Source organism: Myotis yumanensis, unplaced genomic scaffold (genome assembly GCF_028538775.1).
Source record: "Myotis yumanensis isolate MYYU_CA2020_CCGP unplaced genomic scaffold, mMyoYum1.0.hap1 SCAF_4, whole genome shotgun sequence".
NCBI classification, from domain to species: Eukaryota; Metazoa; Chordata; class Mammalia; order Chiroptera; family Vespertilionidae; genus Myotis; species Myotis yumanensis.
In genome coordinates, this window is record NW_027223755.1 from 54,917,271 (window position 1) to 54,944,116 (window position 26,846).

General features: G+C 35.6%; 1 protein-coding gene across 2 annotated transcripts in view; it reads left to right on the forward strand.

Moving 5' to 3' along the window:
• LNPEP (leucyl and cystinyl aminopeptidase) overlaps positions 1 to 26,846 on the forward strand; it is a 102,516-nt gene that overhangs the window by 15,045 nt on the left and 60,625 nt on the right. For both annotated transcript variants that reach the window (XM_070412374.1, XM_070412373.1), the window contains exon 2: positions 23,205 to 24,045. In XM_070412374.1, coding sequence (XP_070268475.1) covers positions 23,228 to 24,045 — 818 coding nt within the window. In that variant the 5' untranslated portion in view covers positions 23,205 to 23,227. The remainder of the gene's footprint in view (positions 1 to 23,204; positions 24,046 to 26,846) is intronic.

Genomic DNA, 26,846 nt, shown 5'->3' on the forward strand with positions numbered 1-26,846 from the left:
AAATAACAATTTTATTTGTTTTAAGTTAGAGGTTTTTCTCTCCCCCCCCCAATAAAGTTGAATTTCAGTCCTCTTTTCCTTTTTCTATAAATTTCTCAATAGCAACAGAGTAAATTCAAATCACTTTTTTGGGGCAATATTCTTATCAGTGTTCATTCAGCTTCCCTTTTTACTGAAATGCATTTTGAGTGTTTTCTGTGTTTCAGACACAGCAAGTGCTTAGCACTGGAAAGATTGTGCTGCATAAGAAGTGGCCTTAGTGTTTGAGGGGAAGAAGATGATGGTTAATAGGAGGGAATCTCTTACTCTGAAGCATTTTCAAAATCAAAATTAAAAATGGCTTCACATTTCTCTCCTTTCTTCATAGCTAGAGAGCTGCTGTGCAGTTGAGTCTAATATGGTGCTGTTAAATCAATTTCTCTCTAGCAGTGTGTAGGGCCTTCTGCTGACCTGCTATTGGGGAACTTTTGCCCTTCTTTAGCCAAAAACAATTCCCAAACCAATTAGATTCAACTTTTAAAAGGGAATTTCCTAATATCCCAGAATTGATAAGGCATTCATTGGTCATACATAAGCATTTGTGTGACCTTATGGAAAGAGTAAAGGAGGTGAACTTACATCATTGCTGTCAATTAGGCAAAACCATTGAGAGGCAAGATTCTCTATTAGTTGATATAACAGAATAACTAATGGTATGAATTAGTTACAATATGAGCTGGAATATGAAAGCATGAAACTAACCAAGTGGGAAAATGTAGATGTTTCTGTTCTAATGTTAATGAAAGAATAAAAATTAAATAACATTTGGAGAAGAACAAAACCAATACAACTCTTTAGTGGCCATGTAACGTAAATTATGGTGTGTGAACTGTGAAGATATTAATTCAGTATTTTTCCCCTTAAACAAACAATCAAAAAACCCTCCATTTTCCCTTCCTCTCACCCAGTATATTTGTGAAGTACTTATATGGAAACAGGATATAGGCAGTGTATTAGTCAACTCAGGCTGTCATAACATAATACCAACAGACTGAGTTGGGTAGCTTAAACAACAATAATTTTATTTCTTTACAGTTGTGGTTTGGAGGTTAGGTGTTCAAGATCAAGGTGCTGGGCCTGGTTGGTTTCTGATGACTCTCTTCCTGGCTTGCAGATGTCCACCTTCTTGCTCTGTCCTCAGATGCCTTTCCTCTGTGCTTGCAGAGAGAGCTATGGTGTCTCAGATGCCTCTTCTAAGAACATCAGTCCTATCAACCTCATCCTTATAACCTCATTTAACTGTAATTATGTCCTTAAAGGCCCCTATCTCCTAATAGAGTCACATTGGGGCCTAGTGCTTCAACATAAGAATTTTTGGAGGGCGTTGGGCAAGGGGGCTCAATGCAATCCATAACAGGCAGCTTTCTTTATGGATAATTTGCTTACCTTTAGGTAAAGATTATGTTTTTCCATAGGAACAAAATATTGGAGTCTATGTTCCTGCCTGAGGATGCTCAAAGGAGCATATATTGTTAATTTAACTTCAATGATTTATTTTTGGACCCAGAAATCCAGGATGATCCCAAACCCCTTGTCCCTTCCTGCCCTATTAGAGAGTGATTTAAACCTCCTATATTTATTTTCCTTTATGTATTTATATACTGTTTCAAACAATATACTGAAACTTCCATTCTTGAATCAAGATGTCTGGAGAGTTTGGGAATTTTTTCTTTATATTTGAAGGCAAAATTATGCTTCTCAAACTTTTTGGTCTCAGAATGCCTTTAATACTCTTAAAATTATTGTGGACCCCTAAAAGTTTTTGTTTATATGAGTTCTATTTCTAGATCTTGGCTGTGTTAGAAGTTAACACTGAAATAACTTTTAGAATATTAGTTTATTACATAACAATAAAAAACTTTTACATATTAACATAAATAATATTTTAATAAAAAGTAACTTTTCCAAAACACTTAATGAAAGCATTGTTTTATATTGTTGCAAATCTCTTCAATGTCTGGACTAATAAAAGACAACTAGATTTTCAGATTTGCCTCTGCATTCATTCAGTCTGTTATATCACATGTCATGTATCTATGGAAAACTGCACTGTATACTCATGAGAGAATGAAAATGAAGATGTCAAATAACCTCTAATTATGAAAATAGTTTTGACCTTGAAGACCCGATGAAAGAGTATACCATACCCATACCACATCTTGAGAACTGTTAATTTAAACATTTAATCCTCCTTTTACAGGGACTGGAGAGGAATACCTTAGGAGTCCTCAGCAGGTAGAAAGTGGAGCTGTTGGAATTGGGCAGCAGGTTTCTTAAGATAGATCTAGGTCACAGGAGAAGGAAATGTTCTAGCCAGGCAGATCTGACAAACCACGTATCAGGTGCCTTGGTTGTATGAGGATTTTACAGTTATTTATTTCAGCCCTGGGTAGTTTTAAACTAGAGAGGACACAAAATTTTAAAAAGTGATTTAATTACCTTGAAAAAAGAATTGAGTTTTATCTATTTTATGTTTAAACCTGAAGAGTTTTCAATCTGCTGCCCCTCTTTCTTAAACCCCCTCCCTCCAACATTCACATAATATGGATACATCATTTAACTTCTCAGCCCTTTAGTGATTTCTTAGACTTATTTTAATGAATTCAAGGCCTACATGGTTAAATTCAATTATTTTTTTTACAACTTATTCTGACCTATGGAGTCCAGAATGATATAAAACCCTCTGTCCCATATCTGTACTACCTGCCATAGAGGGATCTAAACCTTTAAGAGAACTAGAATCAACCCCCCTTTTTTTCTAGTTCCATGAATAACTAGTATTGATCTACTTAAAACTGTCTTCCCCTTGAAAAATGTCTGTAGCCCCTTGTTCATAGCAGCATTATTTGTAACTAGAGGCCCAGTGCATGAAATTCGTGCATGGGTAGGGTCCCTAAGCCTGGCCGGCAATCAGGGCCAATCGGGGCTTTCCGGCTGCCGGCTGGGGCCTCCCTTCCCCAGCTGGGGCCTTCCTTCGTTCCGTGTCATCCCCTGGTGGTCAGCGTGTGTCATAACGAGTGGTCGAATTTCTGGTCTCCCAGTCAAACTCGCGAGGGGACACTTTGCATATTAACCTTTTATATATATAGATAGCCAAGACATGGAAACAACCTAAGTGTCCATGTTGCAATAACATGAATGGACCTTGGAGTCATTATGCTAAGTGAAATAAGTCAGAGAAAGGCAAATACTGTATTTGTCTTGCACTTGGAATCTAAAAAGAAAAAATAACACTGAAACTGCAAAAACATGCCAAACACATAGATAAAGAGAAAAGATTTGTGGTTATCAGAGGCAAGGTGTGGGGAGAGGGGCAATTGGAGGAATGTGGTCAAAAGGTATAAACTTCCAGTTGCAAGATAAATTAAGTACTAGGGATGAAATGTATGACATGATGACTGTAGTTAATACTGCTGTATGATACATAGCAAAGTTGTTTTAGAGTAGATCATAAGAGTTCTCATCACAAGGAACATTTTTTTTTCTTTTTACTGTATCTGTGTGAGATGATGGATGTTAACTAAACCTATTGTGGTAATCACTTTATCAAACCATCATGCTGTATACCTTAAACTTATACAGTGATGTAGGTCAGTTATAAGTTCAGCCAACTGAACTCATGTTCTATAAAAGTAGGTCACATACCCAACCATCCTAATTCATACATTTAAAGTACTTTGAAATACTAACATTATAAAGAATTAGTTCTTTACTCGGTTGGTCTTCATAGTAAGTGCCAGGAATATTTTTAAACAAGACCATTTATGGTTCCTTTGTGTGAGTGAACAAAAAGTAATTATGGAACAAAGGCCTGGAGTCTGGCATGTGAATGTACAGTAATTGTTCAAATGAATAAGCCTCTCAAATTGGCCTTTGTCTAATTAAAATCAGTGTTGCATATTCCTGATTTTGTGTTACATTTTTTAAACTTAAAGTCAAAGCAAAACAAAAAAACTACAATTTATCCCTGCCTCTGTCCCTAGGCAACCATTGACCTGCTTTCTGTCACTATAGATTAGTTTATGTTTTCTAGAATTTTATATAAGTGGAATTATCTAGATTTTATGTAAATAGAATAATATACTATCTTTTTGGCCTGGTATTTTTTGATCAGCATAATAATTTTGAGATTTGTCCAGGTAATATCAATATTTACTATTTTTTCTTTTTGCTTTTTTTAAATTGCTGAATAGTACTCCATTATGTGTATATACCATAATTTATTTACCCATTCACCTCTTAATGGAAATTTGTTTGGGGGTTATTATAAGTAAAGCTGTTCTGAACATTAATATACAAGTCTTTGTGTAGACATTAGTTTTTGTTTCTCTTGGTTAAAGTCTAGGAGTTGATTAGTTGGGTCATCTGGTAGCTGTATGTTTTAACTTTCAGAAACTGCCAAGTTTTTCAAATTGGTTTTACCATTTCACATTCCCATCAGCACCATAAAGCAGTACTTCTGCACATCCTTGCCAAGACTTGGTATGATTAATCTTTTTAATTTTAGCCAACCTAGTGGGTTTGTAATAGTAGCTCATCCAGTTTTAATTTGCATTTCCCTAAGAACTACTAATGTTGAATATCTTTTCATGTTTTGTTTGTTTGTTTTTTGCCATTAGTTAATCTTCTTTTGTGAAGTAGCTGTTCAAACTTTTTGCCCATACACTGAGTTGTAAGAGTTCTTTATGCATTCTGGATTCAATTTTACCCAAAGATATGTATTTGTGTAATGTAAAACATGTGTATTACACAAACACATATAGTTATATAATATATATGTCATCTCTATATATTAAAGGCTAAACGACCATCCGACTGTCTGACCGGTAGCTGTGATGCGCAATGACCACCAGGGGGCAGATGGTCAACACAGGAGCTGCCGAGCTGCAGTGACTTGGCAGCAGCAGTTCTCCGGTGACACACCCTGAACCAGAGAGGAGGGAGTCAGATTCCAGGGTGCATCACCAGAGAACAGCCCACTCGCAATCCGGGACCCCTCAGGGGATGTCGGAGAGCTGGTTTCGGCCTGATCACCGAAGGCCAGTCTGAGGGATCCCACCTGCAAGAGGGACCCAGCTCACTCCACAGACCTTCGAGCTGTGGCTGCTGGCCAGGAAGGGACCGAGGGAGGTTGGCTCCAGGGCATGTCTGGCCCGACTTGCTCAGTCCCCCCTGCTGGCCACCTTCTAATATGTTGTTGTTTTTTCTAGCTGGTTTCAGAGGGTTTTTTTACTTTTTGTTTTCAGCAATTTAATTTTTTGTGTCTTGGTTTGGTTTTCTTTGGGTTTATTCTTTTGTTGGGTTCGTTGAACTTCTTGAATCTGTAAATTTGTATCTTTTACTATATTTACAAAGTTTTAGACCATTGTGTTTTTTTTCATATAATTTATCTGCCCCAATATTATTTTATATGTACGTTAGTCTTTTTGATAATTGTCCTATAGGTCCTTGAGGCACTGTTCATTTTTTCTCATTCTTTCTTTTCTCCTTGTTATTCAATTTGAATAATTTCTATTTATCTTTAAGAAATGATTACTCTCTGATATGTGAATCATAATTAAAATTGAACATCAGTTGAACTTAGAAATCTCCTGAAAAATAGCTGTAGTAAACAGCTGCAGTGAAACTTGTTTTCAATGAAACACTGGTTCAATGAATAAATCTAAACTAAAACTGAAAAAAAAAATCTCATGCATTATGATTTGCTGTTAATTTTAAGTTGTTAGTTTAAATGCATTTAAGCAAATTGGCCAAATCCTAGGGTATAGGGTGCCATTTCCTATATTAGTACTCTTAACAGCCAAGACACTGAGTTCTGTGTCCCAGCAAGTAGCAGTGTAGTTATTATTTTTCAATGATAACCATACGTTGAGACTATTCTTTGTAAGAAGATGGGAAAGTAATAAAATTTCTTAGAATATTTGCATCAAAAACATTTTAAAAATTAGCAAATAAACTTTATCATTCAGCCAGAAAACTCTAATATTAATAATTATACAGATTCTCTCATCCTAAGTGTGACATTTTACTGTACCAGGATTCAGCTAGTACTTACTATAGGGTAAAAAAGGAGACAGCAGATACTTTTTTTCTCAAGAAATCAGCTATCATACAACATGAGAAATTTCTTTAAAAATAATAATTTTTTAATTATATCTGGTCTCTGTTTTGTCCAAGATCAGAATGGAACCATGTTGCTCAGCACTGAACTGTCAGTTTGCAATGATTTTTATTCTTCTAGTTTAGTCTTACAGTCTAGAGAATTCATTTTACTATAAAATGTAAAAACTCGTTTTTTAAATTCATATTATAGCTCTCTTTGCCCCTTTTAAAGGAAAAAAGATAACTAGAATAGAGTAATAACTTGTAACATAGATTTGCTATTTCAGTTGAGTGCTTGGACAATGCTAGGATGTTCTACTATCTGAAGAAGACTCATTAAAAAAAAAAAAATTGTCTACCACGGTGCAAGAATAAGTGACTTCTCTGAGGTTACTTAACCATTTCCTGTAAGTCTGAGAGAGTAGTTGTTTTCAAAATCACCGAACTGAATTCGGGGAGAACTAAACTTAGCTGAGCGATTCTGTGGGTAAAACCCACTCATTGTTTCATTTCCATCTTCCTGTAGAAAAGTTAAGATTTTAAAAAATCTCCTTGGTTCCAGTCACTTTTACTAACCAGCTGGATAACTTTAGACCAAAGTTAATTGTTTTATCTGTAAAATATAAAGGTGCAGTGGTTCTCAACCTTCCTAATGCCGCGACCCTTTAATACAGTTCCTCATGTTGTGGTGACCCCCAACCATAAAATTATTTTCATTGCTACTTCATAACTGTAATTTTGCTACTGTTATGAATTGTAATGTGAATATCTGATATGCAGGATGTATTTTCATTATTGGCGACCCATAGGTTGAGAACCACGGGAGAGGGTCTCTAGAAAAGCTGATAGTTTTCTAAAATAGCAAAAAATAAAAAGTTTCAGTAAAGTGGACACACACTGTGTTGTATTTGGATAATTTCATAATCTTAATGAGAAAGGGGGAAAGTCCAACTTACTGCCCATGATGGGGTAGTAATACAGTGAATGTAATTGGTCAATATCAGGCAGCACCTTTTGAATACCTACTAAGTGCCTGGCTGAGAGAATTGTGGAAACCGCAGTGTCAGTGTCTGACACAATGTGGTAGTTGTTTTAATCTCTGAGGCCATTCTAAACCTCCCTGCACCTCTTCAGTTCTGACCTACAGGTGGGTCTGTGACCACCCCTCCTCTAGAGGCTGTGAAGACATGAAACATTTGCCTAGCAGGAAGGAGGGGGCCTGGTTTGACACTCCTGGGCTATTTTAAGTGATATCATATGTTGTTGGAGAGTTTAGCTACTACAGTCAGAAAAATGTGGGTTTGGAACTGGGTTGTGCTACTTACTAGCAAGTTCTTTAACCTCAGACACTCTCACTTCATCCATAAAATGTTATAGGGATTAAATTAAATAAGTTCACACATGTAAAATGCTGATTAATAATACAGAAAGCTAATAATTATGAGCACTTAACTATGTGGTAGGCTCTGTTCTAAAACTTTTATACGTATCTCATTGAATTGTCTCAATTCAATGAGAGAGGTACTGTTATTATCTCCATTTTACAAAAGAGCAAACTGAGCTTAGAAAGGTGAAATAATTTGCTCAGGGTTACACAGGAAATGGCAGGGAATATCTCTGGTTCCAGAGACATTCTTAACTACTCTGCTGTGCTTAGCCCATTCTTAGCACATGCTAAAGCCCTCAGTGAGTGTTGGTTTTTATCATCACTTTCATTGGTGGTGGTATTGAAATGGTAATGGTGATGATGAACTTGGGTTTTACTTTTTCCAATGTCTAACCTGGTCCTCTTCTAGGAACCCAGCAGAGAGCATCCTTACATCCATTGATGAGGGAGGTAGAAACTATGAAGTCATGTGCATCAAGGCACTTGAGCTTTGGAGGAAAAGCCTACAGCTGCACAACAGTGTTTGTATAAAGAATGCAAAATGTGTTCCATTCTCTCCTAATGTGTTTGAGTTGAAGTCCAAAATAACCGTGAGACCCTGCATGTGTTTTAAAGATGCCACAGAATCATAGAACTGGTATCTATAGCATATATCAATTTTGTCTTAGGGGATACATTTGCCTATAAGAATAGTAGACACACCAGAATATTAAAGGTATACTGTATGGATGATGGATACATATCAGTCATCTATTGCTGCATAATAAATCACAAAACATAATGATTTAAAACAAGTGTCATTTTATTTCCCCATGCTTTTGTAGGTCAATATTTTGAATTGGTCTCAGCTGGATGTTTCTTCCACTGATTTTTGTCTAAGGTCATTTGTAACAGCCATCACCTGGCAGGTTAACTTGGAGTTAGAAGATTTAAGATAGCTTTGCTCACCTATCTGGCAGTTGGCGCTGATTGTTGGCTGGGCTTGTCTTTCCTTGTGGTTCCTCATCCTCAAGGAGACTAGCTCAGATTTCTTCTCATATGACTCTCAGGTCAGCAAAAGAGAAATGGTGAAAGTTATAGGCCCCTAAGCCTAGGATTGGAAATATTACCTCGTCACTTCTGCTGCATTCTACTGATTAAAGTAAATTGCCAGGCCAATACAAGGAGTGGAGATAATAGGCTCCACCTCTTAATAGTAGATCTCATGGGAGGTTAATGAGCAAATTCTGTCCTGGTATCAGGTTTTCTGAGCTTACTGACCAGGACCATTTCTAAGACATACCAACATTTGATAATTTTTCATTAATTTATTAACTTTACATCTTGAACAGATTAAAACATGATCTGTACATGTTTGAGTGTTTTCCTATTATTTAACATTAAAAAGAAAATAATAAAAACATCCAACATACCCACAACTTCATCTCAAAGAAGTATTAACATTTTTAACACTTTTATTTACAGTGTGTACATCTAGACAAATATTTATTTATTTAAAAATATATAGCCTGCCTCTCAATACTATATTTTGAACAACTTTCCATGTTTAAAATATATGTAAATAATTTTATGTATGCATAATATTTTATTGGGTATGAATATACCTATCCCCTTTCATTATACATTTAGGTTGTTTCATTTTTCTTGCTATGTAAACAAAACTGCTATAAACCTTCTTACATATAGGAGGGGCAAAAATTGGTTTACAGTTATTTGTATGAAAAATAATACAAATAAACTCAATTTCATGTATTCACAACTATAAACCTGCTTTTGCCCCCTACTCTGTATATAATTGTAGATTCACAGGATAAATTCCTCTTGTGGATTTACTTGGCCAACGGAGTTTCTTAGGCTTTTAACATGTATTGATGAGACATGATTTTTAAATTCATCAATGAGTATAATTTTGCAGAGCTAGGTTCTTAAGTACTTTAGTAAAATTATTCTTCAGACATGCACTTGTAAATGTACTCATTGTGCTTTTTGTTTGGAGGAACTTGGGTGTATTCTTTTGACTGTCAGGATGAACTCTTAGGTGTGGTTTACATTAGTTTCCCTTTAAAATGGAACATAATACTCTTTAAAACCTAGGTGAAAATGGAAACCATAAAAATACATTCCTGTAGCATTTCAAGTCAAAATGTATAAACTTAGTTGATAATATCATTTTATGGACTGAAGCTTTTATTTTCCATATGGGCCCACTGATTAGAGATCTACATCTTTCTTGTATATGATATGTGCTGCCCATGATACATCTGTAATTTCTGGGTCCTTTTTCTTCAAGTGGTTTGAGAACTCAAACACTTTGAAGCCTGGGTGCAAAAATCCTTTTAGAACCCTTGTCCCCTAATCTTTTTGCTTTTCTGGCTAATACTTAATTTGGTAGCAGTGTTATTTTGGGGTCTTACTTTTGTAGGGTCTTTCTGATACATAACCCAATTTTCATAGAAACTATTCATTTTTGTATTTTTTCATTTAATGTAATAATTATTACATAACTACAATTATAATTTGCACTAGCATAAACTGGCTTATTCTCGGTAAGAATGCAGCTGCTCTGCTGGGGGAATAAGTGCTTGGACCTTAGAGTAACTCTTTAGTTGTAGCATTCACTGAGCAGTTGGCATCAGAAAATGTCTTACAGAGGAAATGGAAAGCATTGGTTAGTTTGGAGGTTTGTTAAAAGAACATCCACCTTGTTTGTTGAAATGAAATATTTCCTTCCTTTATTGAAAGAAATGACTCCTCCTTTATTATTTTATTATTGTTTTAGAAGTTAAGGTTTGGATTAAACTGCAAGTGTTTGTTTCACTCCTTGATTTTTGACATTAAACTCTGTATCTGAAACATTTTATGCAGATTCTTTATGTAGCTACAGCTCTTGTTTTTGTTTGATACTCTCATTGGTCATTGACATTCTCTAGCAGAATGCCTCCTTTTCCTCTTAAATGTTCTTCTTGACAGATATTTAACACTTGGAGTGGGGGAAACGAGTTAAGTCGGCTCGCGTGAATTGCGCGTACTCCGCGGGAGCCGTCTTAACTCGGTTCATATAGATTTGCGGTGGAGTGCGGGAAACGTGTAAACTCGGGCCGATTGTAACTGCGTATTACCAAATATTTGTTTGTTTGCCGTTCACAAAGATACCTACCTGCGTATGCGAACCGTTTCATACCCATTGGGGTAATAGGTATCATAAAAATCCCTGATTTTGCGCGGGAAACCTAAATAATTGCCCGTGCCATCTTATATTTTGGCGGGAAATTCACCCCACACCGGAGTGTTAAAATAATATGCTTCACATCGACAGATTGTCAAAGTTTAGTGGGAAGGCAGGGGAGGGAGGCGGTTAGAGATCAACTAAAGGACTTGTATGCATGCATATAAGCATAACCAATGGACACAGGCACTAGGGGGGTGAGGGCATGTGCGGGGGGAAGGGGGCGTCAATGGGGGAGAAACGAGACATATGTAATACTATATGTAATACTTTAAACAATAAAAAAAAATAATGTGCTTCAAAGCTACAACATCAAACTAGCAAGTAGTTCATCTTCTTTGCGTCTTCCTCCCAGCACTAAAATGTTGATTTTTGCTCGTAGGAATACAGAACTGCACAGAAAATAGCAGCTGTGATTAGACAGAGTACATCTAATGCAGCGTAGAATTTGAGGATGGTGGAAAATTTATTGACTGAGTATTTTAGTTTGGTAAGGTAAAATCAATGTCTGTGTAAGGCTGCCCTTTAGGTTATTTCAACTAGAAAATCTTGAGCATTTTATACATTTAAATTGCCGTCTTAACAAATTGTATCTGTCATTTAATATGTTTTATTGTGTGAATGCAATTATAGCAAATGAGCATAGCCCTTAGATACACTAATCCCTAGGGATATTTTGAAATAGTTATAGTGTCTTTATAGTCAAGACAGCTATGGACAAATGTGTTAGAAGTCAGGTGACTTAAAATGTAAAACCTGTATATGAAAAGCTCTGAAACAGAATTATCTGAAGTTATCTTGTTCCACACTGCCTGAAGTCCTCCATGTACACCGCTGGTGCTGATTCTAAGAGACTTCAAGAGGCCAAACTTGTTGCCTGTGTTATCATTTGGTATTTATGGCGCAGAAGACAAAATGAGGTTTCTGGACTCTTATTTTATGGCTTTATCTACTGATAAGTGCTGTGAGCAACATTTAAGCATCATCTTTTACAGTTAAAGTTGTTGGAGGAAATTTTTCTGATGGATCTTAAAGAGAAGTACTAGTGTGCTTGGCTGAAAAGTAAAAGCGTTTGTTTGCTTATGATTTTGAAGCTCCTACCCTAATTATTTAATATATTAGCAATAAATTCTTTATTAATGTAGCACTAGTTTGCAAAGTGATGTGACCCGCTTATTGGGCAATGATAATCTAATAACTGGCAAGCCAGTTATTATCCTCATTTTAAAGTGAGAAAACTGAAGTTCCAACACACACTTACGTGGTGGTGCCAGAATTAAAATCCCCAGGTTTCTATTTATACACTTTATGCCTCCTAAACCATAATGAATTTAAATTATATATTGACTTTGAGAAAAGAAGAGGAAATGTAGTAAGAAGTCTGAAGAATCATTGTTCACTGGTGATGAAATGAGGCGACTCAGAGCCCATAATCACTGAACTAACTACTACACCCTGCATCACAGTAGGTGTTAGAAGGACTTTGATAACCTCATAGCTAGCATGTTAATTTTAACTTATGCAGATTTCAGTGAACCTGGGTTCAGCCCTGGAAAATTTATGAGCAGACGTGGAGATAATTTTCATTAATTAATACTGCCTTTTAATGTATTGGGTATTGCTACTTTGATTTCAACTTTTCAACACTTGTTGCAGGCTTCTTCCCCGCTAGGTACCAGAGATACAAAGAGGGATGAGACAAGAGCCCTGCCTGGAGGCATTGTCTAAGTGTGAAGCAAACTTTATAATTGTAGTTTACTTATGCAGAAATTCCCTTTCCTATGGTATACTGGGCCTTGAAATTTTTCTAAACCTCTGTCCTTCAGATTGTAATTCTTGAATAAGTGAAAAGTTACTAAGATTAAAATGTACCCATTAGTCTAGAAAAGTATCTGAAGCAGGTTTTGGAACTTAGTATTTCATCGTAAATGTGAAAGACTTGTATGAGCATGTAGTATGCACAGCTTCCATTTTCCAGGTTTCAGAGGCTGCCAGTGAGTGGTGTGTAGTGTGGAGAGAGATGACTCATAATTGGGGAATGACTGTTTTGATCTCTCCTGGTAGTTTCTGTAGAATATTGGCTGGGCAGCCAGCACAATGAACACTGCACAGTCTAATTATAAACACAGCTCTGTGGACAGCGGCTCCCGAGAAGCAAGCCTGCACGGGATAATTTTCTAACTTGGCAGAATTACTTTAGAATAATGACTAGATAATGTCAAGTTTACTCTAAATCAGGCTTTTCCTAGATTGTCCAAAGAGTTATCATAGGGAGGAAATAATATTTGTGATGTCTCACTGGGTTATTTTTTTCAGGGCCCACCTAAGCATTTATTTATTGCAGTCCTTCTAACTTTTTCATCCTCAGACAATAGATAGGCTTCTTAATGTTTAGGGGAGAGTAGTAGAAAGGGTCAGAGTGGGACCTTTTTTCAATAATAGTTGAATTGATTTTTAAAAGGTAAAAGAAACTAGGGATTTCAAACCATTACATTGGATTAGTATAATTAAAGAGGGAGAAAAGACAAATCTGTGGGCTGAGGAGAGTGAAGATGGTGGGATAAGGGTATGATGATGAAGTGGTCACAGCAGCCATGCATGCTTGAGAGAAACAGAAGTTTATAACATGTGTGTGGTCTCATACTAGTCAGAGGCAGAGCAGGCACTGTGTGTGATTGTGTGTCCTTTGGGATTTGCAGAAATGTGGCTGAGAGCCAAGGACTGATTTAGTTAGTTTATATATAGGTTTTGGTCATTGGGTCACTGAGATTCAGAACAGAGGTGCTAGCTGTGGAGATTGATTTCATATAATTGTAATCTGATCTATTGCAAAATGGTTGTATTTCTGCAGAATGAGCCTCAGAGTTGTGATTACCCTATGAAGTAAGCACTTTAATTCAAATGTTTAAAAATGAGGCCTTTTTTTTTCTTTTAGATTTTTCTGTTGAGAATTACTCGGTTAAAATTTTATATGAACACTTAAAATAAAAAGCGTTTTTCATTTTTTAAAAAATATGCAAAAATTTAAGTACAGAAATAGATGAGTTAAGTACATTTTTTTTTCTTAGGAATACTTTTTTACTTTTGAAGATATCATAATGAGGTTTCAAAGGAACCTGTCTGGTTCATTTTAAATACTTGCATTTACAAAACAAAAAATTCCCTAGATTTTTATTTAAGAGTACGGGGAGAAAATATGTATTTCTAAATTTGAGTATAACTAGCATTATCACTAGCTAAATGATTTTGTGTTTGCCAGATAGCCTTGAAAGAGGGACAGATAAGACTGTTGGGCTTGTAAAAGAGAGATTCTGTCTGTAGCCAAGGAATCAGTTCTGATTTGTCTCTTTAATGAACCTAACTAAATTTTTGAGGAGATATGAAAAATTAGTCTTGGAGATCTGCTATACTTGTTTTATGTGGACTTTTAGGCCAGTTTCTAGGAGAATATGATTTAGAGCCAATAACACTGCCTTACTGTCCTCCAGAAGCATTTTTTGTTCAATTAATTTTTTGTTGTTTCTCTGTTTCATTAATTTCTGCTCTATTCTTTATTATTCCATTTACTTCTATTTAATTTGCTGTTCTTTTCTAGATTTTTTAGGGTGGAAACTTATATCATTTATCTTAAACCTTTTTCTAATATCTGCACTTAAAGCAGTAAATTTCTCTCAAATTTTGATTTATTTCAAATATTTTTCTAAATCTCTGGTGGTTTATTCTTTGACTCATGGATTATTTAGACATTTATTTTTTATTTTCAAATATCTAGGTATCTAGATAATTTACTGTTATGATTTTTTTGTTTCCATTGTGTTTAGAGAAAATAGTCTCTGAAAAAAGCTAGGTTTGTCTTTTGAAATTTATTAGATTTATATTATGGCTCAGCCTATAATCCATATTAGTGAATGTTTTATATCTCTTCTATAGTTATTTGGTATAATGTTCTATAAATGTCAGTTAGACCAAATTGGGTGATAGTATTGTTCGGATAGCCTATGGCTTTACTTATTTGTTGTCTACTTGTTCATGCAATTATGACGATAGAGATGATAAAAATCTTTAATTATGGTTGTGTATGTTTCAATTTCTCTCTTGAGTTTTACCATTTTCTGTTTTATAAAATTTGAAGCTCTATTCTTAGGTACATTCTTATTATTTAAGATGAGTATCTTATACTGATGAGTTTCTTCTTTTATCATCATAAAATTTCATTCTATTTTAACTTATTTGTATATTTAAATTTAAAATGTATATCTTACAGCTAGTACATGCTTGAGTTTTGCTTTTTTTCTAATCCAGTGTGACAGTCTCCATCCTTTAGTTGGAATTTTGATCCACTTAGTTAATGTAATTATGTGGTTGTGTTTAAGTTCATCGTTTTGATATTGGTTTCATTTATTCCTTTTGTTTTTTATTCTCTGTTTCTCTATTAATGCTTGGGTTAATTGGGTGTTTTTAATATTTTATTTTATTTCCTCTATTGGCTTCTTAGCTATACATCTTTTAAATTACTTTTTCATTGGTTACTGTAAGGCTCATGATATGCAGTTTTAACTTATTAAAGTCTGTTTATAATCAATATTGTACCACTTAACATTTTACACTTGATCCTTCTCACTTTCTACTTCTCATTTTTCCTTCTCAGTTCACAAATACAATTTAATATAATTCCCCTTATTCACCCTCTCCATTTTTTGTGTTCTTGTTGTCATTTCTTTTATTTTTATATATGTTAAAAACTAACATGTTATTATTGCTTTAAGCAGGTAGTTTTAAAATATAGTCTTTTAAGGAAATTTTAAGAAGAAAAAAGAACATAAACTTTTGCCCTGGCAGGGTAGCTCAGTTGATTAGAGTGTCATCTCAATACACAAAGGTTGGCAGTTGGATCTCTGGTCAGGGCACAATCAATAAATGCATAAATAAGTGGAACAACAATGTTTTGCTCTCAAATCAATCAATAATTTTTTTAAAAGAATATAAATTTTATTCATAACAACTTATTTGTAATTTCTGCCATTTTTTTTCCTTCCTGAAGATCTGAATTTCTTTCTGGAATCATTTCCCTTATGCCTAAAGAACCTCCTTTATAATTTTTTTATAGTACTCATATGCTTGAAATTAATCTTTCAGCTTTCATTTATTTGAAAATGTCCTTATCTTGTTTTATTGAGGGATATTTTCATTTGGTATAGAATTCTGAGTTGACAATTTTTTTTATTCCAGCCTCTTCAAAATCTGTCTAGTGTTTTTTCATTACATTCTTCTTTTTTATATACACACTGTTTTCAGGCTCCTTTAAAGATTTTTCTCTTTCTCTTTGTTAGCAGTTTGACCATGATGTAACTAGGTATGATTTTCTTTGTATTTATTGTTTTTGAAATTTGATGAGTTTTTTGGATCTGGTAAATAGTGTTTTCATCAAACTTAATACAATTTTAACTCTTATTTCTTCATCTTCTTATGTATCTGTTAAGCCATCTGATATTGTCCCAATAATCCCTGATGCTATATTCATTTTTCTTTAATCTCTTTTTCTTTTTGTTCCTAAAATTGGTAATTGCTAGTGACTAGTGACCAGTCAAGTTCATTGACTCTTTCTTCTGCTATCTCCAGTCTTCTGCTAAGTCCAATTAGTAAGTTTTTCATTTTAGTTATTGAACCTTTCAGTCCTATGATTTTAATTTTTTTTCTTACCTTTCTTGTTGCTGTTGTTTGATTTTGGGTTTGTTTGTTTTTTTTTAGTTTTAGTTTCTCTCTGAGATTCCCATCTGTTCATATATTCTCTTTTTTTGTTGTTATTGTTATTTGAACACATTTTTCTTTACTCTTTGAGACATTTCTAATAGCCACTCTAAAGTTTCTACTAAATACAATGTCTGGATCAACTTAAAGCCTGTTTCTAATGACTTAGTTTTTTTCCTATGGATCACATTTTCTAGTTTCTTTGAATGTCCAGCAATTTTTCATTATGTATTGGACAGTGTTGATGATACATTATTGAGATACTGAATGTTTAAAAAATTTTCTTTCTAGAGTATTGGGTTTTGTTTTAGTAGGCAGTTTAGTTACTGGCTGATCAACTTTGTGTAAGCTTGGTTCTTTGTTTTATTAGGACAGATCTGTGGAAGGCTCAAGGTTTTTTCTCAGGCCCCTCTAATGTAGCAAGACTCATCCTCCAAAGTCTGTATCCCCTATGAATTTTATTAGGGCTTGGTTTTAAACTTTGTTAGTGTGGGGCTAGAGCAGACCTTATTATTGGGTGTGCTTTTGCTCCTAAAGTGAAGCCTTTCTAGTGTTTCAAGTTGATGCCCAGAGTGCTAATGAGTTCTCTTTGTTCAGTCTTGGGGTAGACTGCCAGTGTATTCCTGTTCTGCTTGACTTTTAGCTTTTCTATTCTATATTACCCTTATTACAGCCACCATTTGGTAAGCCTCATGTAGTTATGTCCTGCATTGATCAAGGACTCTCAGGATTCCCATGTACAAACCTTTTATGGTCCCCCCTCTGCACAGTTCCCTCCTCTCTGGTGCCCTGTCTCTGCCCACCAGCCCTACAGTTTAGCTCACTGTTCTACAATTAGGAAATTGTCCTTAGGCAGAGAATCAGAGAAAATATGGGCTTACCTTTTCCTTCTCTCAGAGGTCACATTCTTGTGCTGTCTGTTATCCAGTACCTCAAAATAGTTGCATCGTTTTAATAGTTGTTTACAAGAGGAGAAACTGTCTGGTACAGGTTACTCTGTCATGTTGGAGGTTCAAATCTCCAACAGTATTTTTATATGTGTTGTAGTGAACCATAGGGGTTTCATAAAAGGGAAAAATAAATCTTAGTCTCTCTTATACTAGTAACTGAAGAGAGTAAAGTGAGCTTATGGTGCTCATGAACTGAATCTTTTCTCTCTGATCTTCTTGCCTCTAACCCTCAGTCATCCATTCACTTCTTTCTTCAGAAGTGGGGAGAGGGGAACAGAAGAGAGAAAGACCTTACTTGAATCCTGGGTTATGACCTTGGGCCTGTCAACTGGAAAATATATGTGGTTTGTGAAAAATAATTATATTTTAGGGGTAACAGTAGAAATGCACACAAGACTTTCTGTGTTTGTGTTTTATGATACTGCTTATGCATTGAGATTTAAGGAAACAGGATGTGGGGGAAGGGACTACTTAGAACATCTTCAAAACTTAATGACTGCCCTTCAGATTCTGATGAGATGATGACATATCTAAACTTGTAACTTAATCATAAGCATTGGGATTGGGGTGGGTGGAGAATTTTTTGTCAGATTAGAGCTGTTCAAAAAAGTTACCTCCTTTTGTTCTAAATTGTAATCTTTTTCTTTTCTTTTTAAGCTTAAATGTCTTTAAAATAAAATCTCTTTTTGATGAAAGAAGATTGCTCATAGAGTGACATAGACAAATAGTTACTTTTTTTGGTAATTAGCCATCACTTCAGAAATTTAATGAAGTTTCCATTTGGAGATGATCTAGAAGATTTAAATGCTGTCTCAGGCTTGGAGTTTTTAGCTCTATTTAAATGTGTCATTGGGGCCTCAGAAGACTAATCTTTTATTTTTAGAGCCTAATTTGGTTGCTGTATTACCTAATTAAATATAGTAAATCTTGTATCGCCAAAGAAGCCTTATTTTTATTAGCCCTATTCTTGTAAAATTGTTTTTGGCTTATTGATTTGGAAATACACTCCATTTCATTTTCTCTGAAAATATGATAGTAATTTGAAGGAATTAAAGTCTGTTGGAAGTTTGCTCTTTTTAATTCAAATTCTTCACCATGTTTGCCATAGCTTTACTTTACTTTTACTTTTAACAGTCCTTTATAGGTGAGGAAAGTGAAACTAAAGCATATTTGGTAACCTGTTTGAGATCAAGCATTTAGTGAAAGAGCCAGGATTTTAACCTCTGTCTAAGTTAGGCCTTTAAAATAAAATAAAATAAAATAAAGTTAGGCCTTTAACTCTGTAATATGCTATTAATCAAATACCTTCACTTGGCTATCTGACAGATATTAAATATGTTATGTCCCATGTCCCATACCAAATACCATCTCATACTCTGTTCTCACTATCGACCCCCCCCCCCCGCCCCAATAAAACAAGAGAGAATGAAAACCTATATTTTCCAATCTCAGTGAATGGCATTCCTTCTTTCAGTTATCCAAGCCAGAATTGTATAGAGAATTGACATATACTTACCTCTATCTCTTCACCCTATAGGCTCATCCAGCCCAAGCTGGTGTCAAACAATTCCTGTGTAATTCTCCTTCAACACGACTTGTCATGTTCTCCTTTTTACTTCCACTGCTACTGTGACAGTTTGAGGACTTTATATCGACCTGGGTTGCCTTTATTGCAACAATCCAACTCATTGCTTCTCACATTATCTAGATGAAGAACTAAGGTTTCTTTTTTGTTTTTAATCTGTTGCAGAAATTTTGTAGGCATATAAAAAATAAATCCTTGGAAAACTTAAAATGAAAAAAGACATGGAATATAAGTTCCATTTTGAATTTGACAGATATAAAATTACTCTGAAATTTCTGTAGAAGTTTTCAATACTAATTTTCTATGTGTATCCTGTCACAGACAGATAACAAACAATTTGTGGATTGGCCCTGGTCCATAGACAACATTGAGGAACACCAGTTCATAGTATCTGATGAAAAGAAATGTCTTCAGCTTTCTCAGATTATAACCACATGGGCCTATGTTATTTAAAACTGAAATATTTCAACTAGGACATTCTTTGCTCTTGGCTTATGGAGAGCTTGTATATGTGGATTTAAGAGGTTTTACAAAATTTCCTGTTTCTTTAAGACCCCTTCTTTCAATGTGAATAAATCCCATGTGAGCAAGGGGTAGTCATGTGTTACATTATAACTTAATGCTAAGATCAAAGTTTACAAACTTCAGAATCTAAAGCAACATTTTCTTAAATAGGCTTAAAGTACAATCTTCATGGGCTACCTGTAATAAAAGTGATTTCCCCTCATTTGATATATTTAACTTGATATGATGGCACACATATACAAAAGTTTGTTTCTAATGGGCAGTAAAATACAGCAGATGGGTTGATGTGTTCCATTTATGAAAGATTAAAATTCTATATACGTATTAATCTGACTGGGTGATAAATAATAAAGTTACCTGGATTTTGACAGGCATCTGACTAAGTCCTTGTCAAAGTTTTGAAGTTGATGAATTGTGGACAGGAGATGCTAAAATGGTCAGACTGTGGATTATCCCTTGACTTGAAACAGGGCATGGCTTAGGAATCCAAAAACCCAAAAACGAAGTTCTAGAGGGATAGATGAATTCAGAGATAGAAATGCTCTAAATACTAAGCTGAGATCATACCTAGAGTTAGTTTAGAAATTTATTAAATGAAATCATACTGCCCAGACCCCATTATTGTCACAGAACAAAACACATGAACAGATGCCTAAGAGAACATAGTTTTCCTATGTGAGTTTTTTTAAAAAATCATAAAAGAAGGTCTTTTAGACATTTTAAAATGAAAAGGCAAATTTAAGCAACTAATCTGTAGCATGGCCAGGTACTAAAAAATTACCACAGAAGATTCTAACCATTAAGTGTTCGTTAAGAGTTAAAAAAAATTTTTTTAATTCAATTACAGCAATATTTGCTGTCAACTAGACTCCCAAACACGGTAAACTATCAAAACAAAACAAAACTTTGTCACAGAAATTGGGGTGTTATAGGAAGTTTATGAGACTAAATTCCCAAAGCAGGATGTTATAACTATCATCCTTCTTCCATTTCCAGATCATTCACAGGAGGTGGTTAGATGGCAACTTGCTAAACCCACACCTAGAAAGTGATTAAAAGTTTTATTCAAAGAAAACTTTTAAACTAGCATAGCTTTTGTAAAGTTGAGGTTGGAGAGGAGGGAGGAAAAGGCAACCTAATTGGTATTTCTATTAGTTATCCACCTCCCAAAGCAAAAACAGGGGTGAGATAAAGTGAAAGAATATGTATTTTAAAAGGTAATAAAGAAAAAATAAATAACTTGTTAATTTACATTGTAGCAAGTGCCGCTGAGTTATGGAATAGAGGTGTTCACCAGGTGGACTGGATGGAAAGGAGAAATGATGACCTTGTAGGCGAAGGGAACAGAGAGGAGAGAAGGCATGTGGAGGACAGCATGAAATAGCAGCCTGGCTTGTTCTCAGAGTAGAAAGCAGTTTGGAATGGCAGGAGCTCACCCAGGCATGGAGTGACTAGTGTCTCGCTCGGTGGTTCTCAACCTTCCTAATGCCACAACCCTTTAATACAGTTCCTCATGTTGTGGTGACCCTCAACCATAAAATTATTTTCGTTGCTACTTCATAACTGTAATTTTGCTACTGTTATGAATCGTAATGTAAATATCTGATATGCAGGATGTATTTTCATTGTTACAAATTGAACATAATTAAAGCATAGTGATTAATCACAAAAACAATATGTAATTATATATGTGTTTTCTGATAGTCTTAGGCGACCCCTGTGAAAGGGTCGTTCAACCCCCAAAGGGGTCGTGACCCACAGGTTGGCGACCCACAGGTTGAGAACGGCTGGTCTAGCTGATCATGGAGAAGGCTTACACCAGGGCTTCTCAAACTTATGGGCACTTAAATCAACTGAGGGTTTATTAAAATTCAGATTAAGGGAAGGGACTTGAGAGTCTGCTCTTCTAAAAAGCTATAATTTTGAGCAGCTAGCCTATAAATTTTGTCTTAATATTTATTGATACTTTGTTTCATGGATTATGAGTTGCCACTGTTTAGTTATTTAGTGTTTGTTGAATAGCACAAAATACAAGGCATTTCTGTTAAGCTAGATATTAAGTAATTTTATGTAAGTTTGCTGTGCTGATGGAGAAATAATACTCTTAGCAATTTCATTGACAAATACAAAATAAATAATTTATATAAAGCTCTCATCACTTATTGAATTAGTTGAGTAAGGGAATGCAACATTATAATGGAAAGAATCTAAAATTTGGTATCAGATTTTTAGAACTAAGCTCCAGTTTCAGTTTTGTGACTAAATAACTGTGACTGTAGGAAGATAAATTAACCTAACCCCTCTTTCTATTTTTTTCCCTTCTTGTCTGAAATAGGTATAATACTTTCCATTTCATAGAATTATAAGAGAAATGATATGTATAAAGTACCTTATAGGAAAGTTTAATGGGGGTTTCAATGATCAAACTTTTGAGATCCCTTAAAAGCTAAAATTGTGTGATTCTTAAATAAAGAACATTGAATGGGCCTAGCCAGTCCCGGGTTCAATTCTGGTCAAGGGCATGTACCTTGGTTGCAGGCTCCTCCCCGGCCTGGGACATGGTTGAGGCTCAAGCAGGAGGCAACCAATCGATGTGTTTCTCTCACATCAGTATTTCTCTCTGCCTTTCCCTCTCTCTTCTACTCTCCCTAAAAATCAATGGAAGAATATCCTCAGGTAAGGATTACAACAACAAAAAATAGAACATTGAATGTTCTGATCCTAGGAATTATTGATCTATGTGTGATTATTTACCCGTCTACTTTTTGAGTCTGTTTTTTTTTCTCAGTGACTCTTAGCAAGTTGGAGACTGTGGTCCTTTGTAGTTTATAAAAGCTTTTACCACTACCCAACCCCAAGATCCACTTATACTCATGGCGTATATAAAATGGTTGTTACAGAGGGGTATATGTTGTACTTCTGAATGTTCTGGAAGCATGAGCAAATAGGTTGGATTACAGTTTTATCTGATTATTACCATTCTTTTGTTTTATTTTTAGTATATCTTCATCATGGAAATTTTCTATATAATTTACCACTTTCAGTTTGCTGTGGAACAGGAACACTCTTCTTCCAGGAGGAAAAAGTAACCCAGCCTTTTGCTTAGCCATTATCTAAGTCTGTAAATGGCACATCAGTGATCCTCCGTAGGGAGTCAGAGAAGAGACCCACAGAGGCCCTAGACGCAGGGATTCAGGATTCTGGTGCCAGTACCCCCAGAAGGGGGACATGGACTGTGGGTGGGCAGGGCACATCTCTTTGATCTTATTGACTCCTCACCCTGGGGGGCAGGCACAGCCAGAGTCAGGCCAAAGCAGGGCCCTCTGAAGTTCAGGACAAGGGCCCAGGTTGTTGGGCAGGAGTGTATGAAGGAAATTAATATTTAATCTCAGTTACCTTTTTTTGATACTAACCTTTGTATTTAGCTTTCTTGTTTCATGACTTAGTATACTTTATTTATGCCTGTGTTTTTAATGGATACAAGAAAATTTAGCATCTTATTTAGTTCAGTAGCTCTGAGACGGAAATAAGTCTTAGTGATAAAAAAAAATTCTTAGATTAAATGCAGTCTTGCTAATAGACAATTTATTATGAGCTTTTCTTCCTAACTCTGTGCCTTGTCCTTATGTTTTGGTTTTTTAGATCGGCTTCCACTCCCCAGGAATATGATTGAAAACAGCATGTTTGAGGAAGAACCGGATGTGGTGGATTTAGCCAAAGAGCCTTGTTTACATCCTTTAGAGCCTGATGAGGTGGAATATGAGCCCCGGGGTTCACGACTGCTGGTGCGGGGTCTGGGTGAGCATGAGATGGACGAGGAGGAAGAGGATTATGAGTCGTCTGCCAAGCTGCTGGGCATGTCCTTTATGAACAGAAGCTCAGGCCTTCGGAACAGTGCAACTGGCTACAGGCAGAGCTCAGATGGGACTTGTTCAGTACCCTCTGCAAGGACCATGCTGGTCTGTGCTTTTGTCATTTTGCTTGCCATTTCTGTAATAATGGTGATTTATCTACTGCCCAGATGTACCTTTACCAAAGAAGGCTGCCATAAGAAAAACCAGTCAATGGGACTCATCCAGCCCCTTGCAACCAATGGAAAGTTGTTTCCATGGGCGCAAGTCAGGCTTCCCACTGCCATTATGCCTCTGCACTATGAACTCAACCTGCACCCAAACCTAACCACAATGACATTCAAGGGTTCTGTGACGATTTCGCTTCAGGCTCTTCAGGCCACATGGAATATCATTCTTCACAGCACAGGCCATAACATTTCAAGAGTGACCTTTACGTCAGCAGTTTCAAGCCAAGAAAAACAAGTTGAAGCTCTGGAATATCCATTTCATGAACAAATCGCCATTGTTGCCCCGGAAGCCCTTCTTAAGGGGCACAATTATACCTTGAAGATAGAGTACTCGGCAAATATATCTAGTTCTTACTATGGGTTTTATGGTATCTCCTACACAGATGAAAATAATATCAAAAAGTACGTAGCACTCTTAAGTAATTCTGTTTCTTTGCTCTGTGAGACTTCTGCAATATGGATTCCTTTGCCCACCCCCGAGACAGTAACTACAATTCTTTAACATTTAGGATGTTATGTGTGAAAGAGTAGTATGGTGATCTGGAAAAATGCTTTTTCTTTCTTAGTCAAAACCTTGAACATATATGTCATGGTGGGGGTGGGGACATGCTGATGGAAGGAAATAGATAAAGATTATACCTATTACAGTCTTTAACACAAAACGTATATTATTTTGAGTTTTTATATCTTATAAGATGAACCTAGTTTTCTGTCGCCTTACAGGATCTCTGTGGGAAGCAGAGTAAAGAAGAGTATGGATTATTCTTTAAGACCTATTTTCCTTATGTGCGGAACTTTTAGGAGGTGCTTAGTGAGATGAGAAAGAGAGTGTTAAGATGTGTGTGGTTACATATGTGATTTTTAGTGTCTTTAATCTTTGCTGGTTTTTTTGTTTGTTTTTCTTTGCTGTTTTTTTTTTTTTTTAATCCACTGGCTATTTTGAATTTGACCGAAATTTTTTTTAAAATCTAGGAGAGACTTAATTTGGTTTTTTAAAAAAATGACTCAAGCTTGGCCAGGTGTGGCTCAGTGGTTGAGCATCGACCTATGAATCAGGAGGTAACGGTTTGATTCCCAGTCAGTGCACATGCCCAGTAGGGGGCATGTAGGAGGCAGCTGATCAATGATTCTCATCATTGATGTTTCTCTCTTTCACTCTCCCTTCCTCTCTGAAATTAATACGAATATATATATATATATATATATTTTTTAAGTGACTCAAAACATAAAAGTACTCAGCTCCCTATTTAGACCATGTATTTTGCACTTTAATTGTAGTATTCATAGCATGTAGTTTGAATTTCCAGAAAGATGCAGTGTACACTGCATACAGGTTATTCTTAAAGTAGCAATAATGTCAGTTTTCTTATGTGCTCAAAGTCCTTGTTAGATCTGCTTCACGCAGCTGGAGCATTGTCTCATATTTTTTGTAAACCAGCATGTGAATTACTGATGCCATTTGGCTAATGCATGCCGGTGTATTGAGAAAAATAGAAAGAATATTTAAAATCTATTTGAGAAAGTTTTTTGATCTTTCTTAAATGGGGAAAGAGACAAAAGCAGGATCTGTAGCCCTATTCAGATAACTAATTCTTCTCTTTTTATGTAATACCTTTAAAATAAATGGCATGCTGGCTCTTCATGGGATCAGACATTAAAAGCAAATTTATAATTGCAATGGTAGCTAGGGCGTCTTTGCTTTACTTCTCCTTCCGTAATGTCTATCATTCTAGGAATTGTAGGATATACATTTAAAAAGTGCTCTTAGTGTGCAAACAAACCTATGAGGCAAATCCTTTATCATCTCTTCCAAGCAGATTATTGCCCTTGGAGTAGGAGTCCCATAGTGCCTGCTACTATGTAATGAGAGGGAAAATGTTATGTGGCAGAATAAATGATTTGAGGTATGGTCACTTGCTATGGGCTGGATTGAGGTGTGGAAAATGCTAGAAAAATGGAACACAGTTCCTTAAAATTAAGAAATAGTATTTTAAAATCTTAAATTACCAGTAGTCTGTGAAACTCTGCTGTTACAAAAAATATATAAATTCATTAACCTACTTGGTTAGATAAAAGGAGTGCCCCACAAGAATGCATATCTTGATGCAAAATAAAATTTTAGCAGATTATTTATACCTTTGAATATATCTGAAAACTATAATTCAAAGCAATTTTTGGGTCTTTTTCCCACTTTTAATTTTGCGTAGTTCTATTAGAGAAGTTTTTTTGTACTTTTTATCCCCTCCTAGGTTTAAGAAGAATAAGTATTTAAACAAGGAGGTAAAGTAATTAAGGGATATATTTCTTATTGACTGGAAAATCAGAGTATATATAAATGTCAAACATATATTGACACTGCTGTGGAAAAGGAAGCTTACCAGTGTCATCTAAGAGGTGAAGATGGCCAGTAAATCTAGAAGTTGTTGATGTTAGACTTAAGTTCTAGATAACAAACTGATGCTAAAGGAACTAGTAAACAAATTTAGGTTGGGGATGTGTTTTATGTCGTTGTCTTTCAATCTGTCAGTGTCTTTTTCTTGAACTCTTGAAACATCCTCTTAACTGATCTCCTGGCTTCTAATCTTACCACACTTCCCTCCCTCCTTTTCCTCCCATCTTCTTCAGTGTTGTCAGACTCGTATTTCTAGAAATACAGATCTGACCATGTTAGGATCCTGTAGCAGTTCCTCATTTCTAACATGATTTAGTTCAAGATCTGGCCCTTGTTTTTTCACAGTCATAGTGAACTTCATTCCTGAATTCCAACGATAACAGTAGCCCATATTTACTGAAAACTGAAGTGCTAGAAGCTGTTCCAAGCATTTTATATGTTTAGTTTTTTATCCTATTAAACCCACTAACAGCAGGATAGCAATATTTTATTTATTTTATGGATGAGGAGGCAGAAGCACATAGAGTAACTCATTTAAAATTTATGGTTAGCAAGTAGCAGAGGGGAAACTCAAACCCAAGGCCATTTTAACTCAGAGGCCACATTATTATTATTATTATTATTATCATCATCATCATCATCATCATCATTATTATTTTAATTGACCTCAGAGAGAGGAAGGGAGAGGAAGAGAGAGATAGAAACATCAATTAGCTGCCTCCTGCAGGCTCCCTACTGGGGACTGCGCCTGCAACCCAGGCATGTACCCTGACCAGGAATCGAAATGTGACCTCCTGGTTCATGGGTCAGT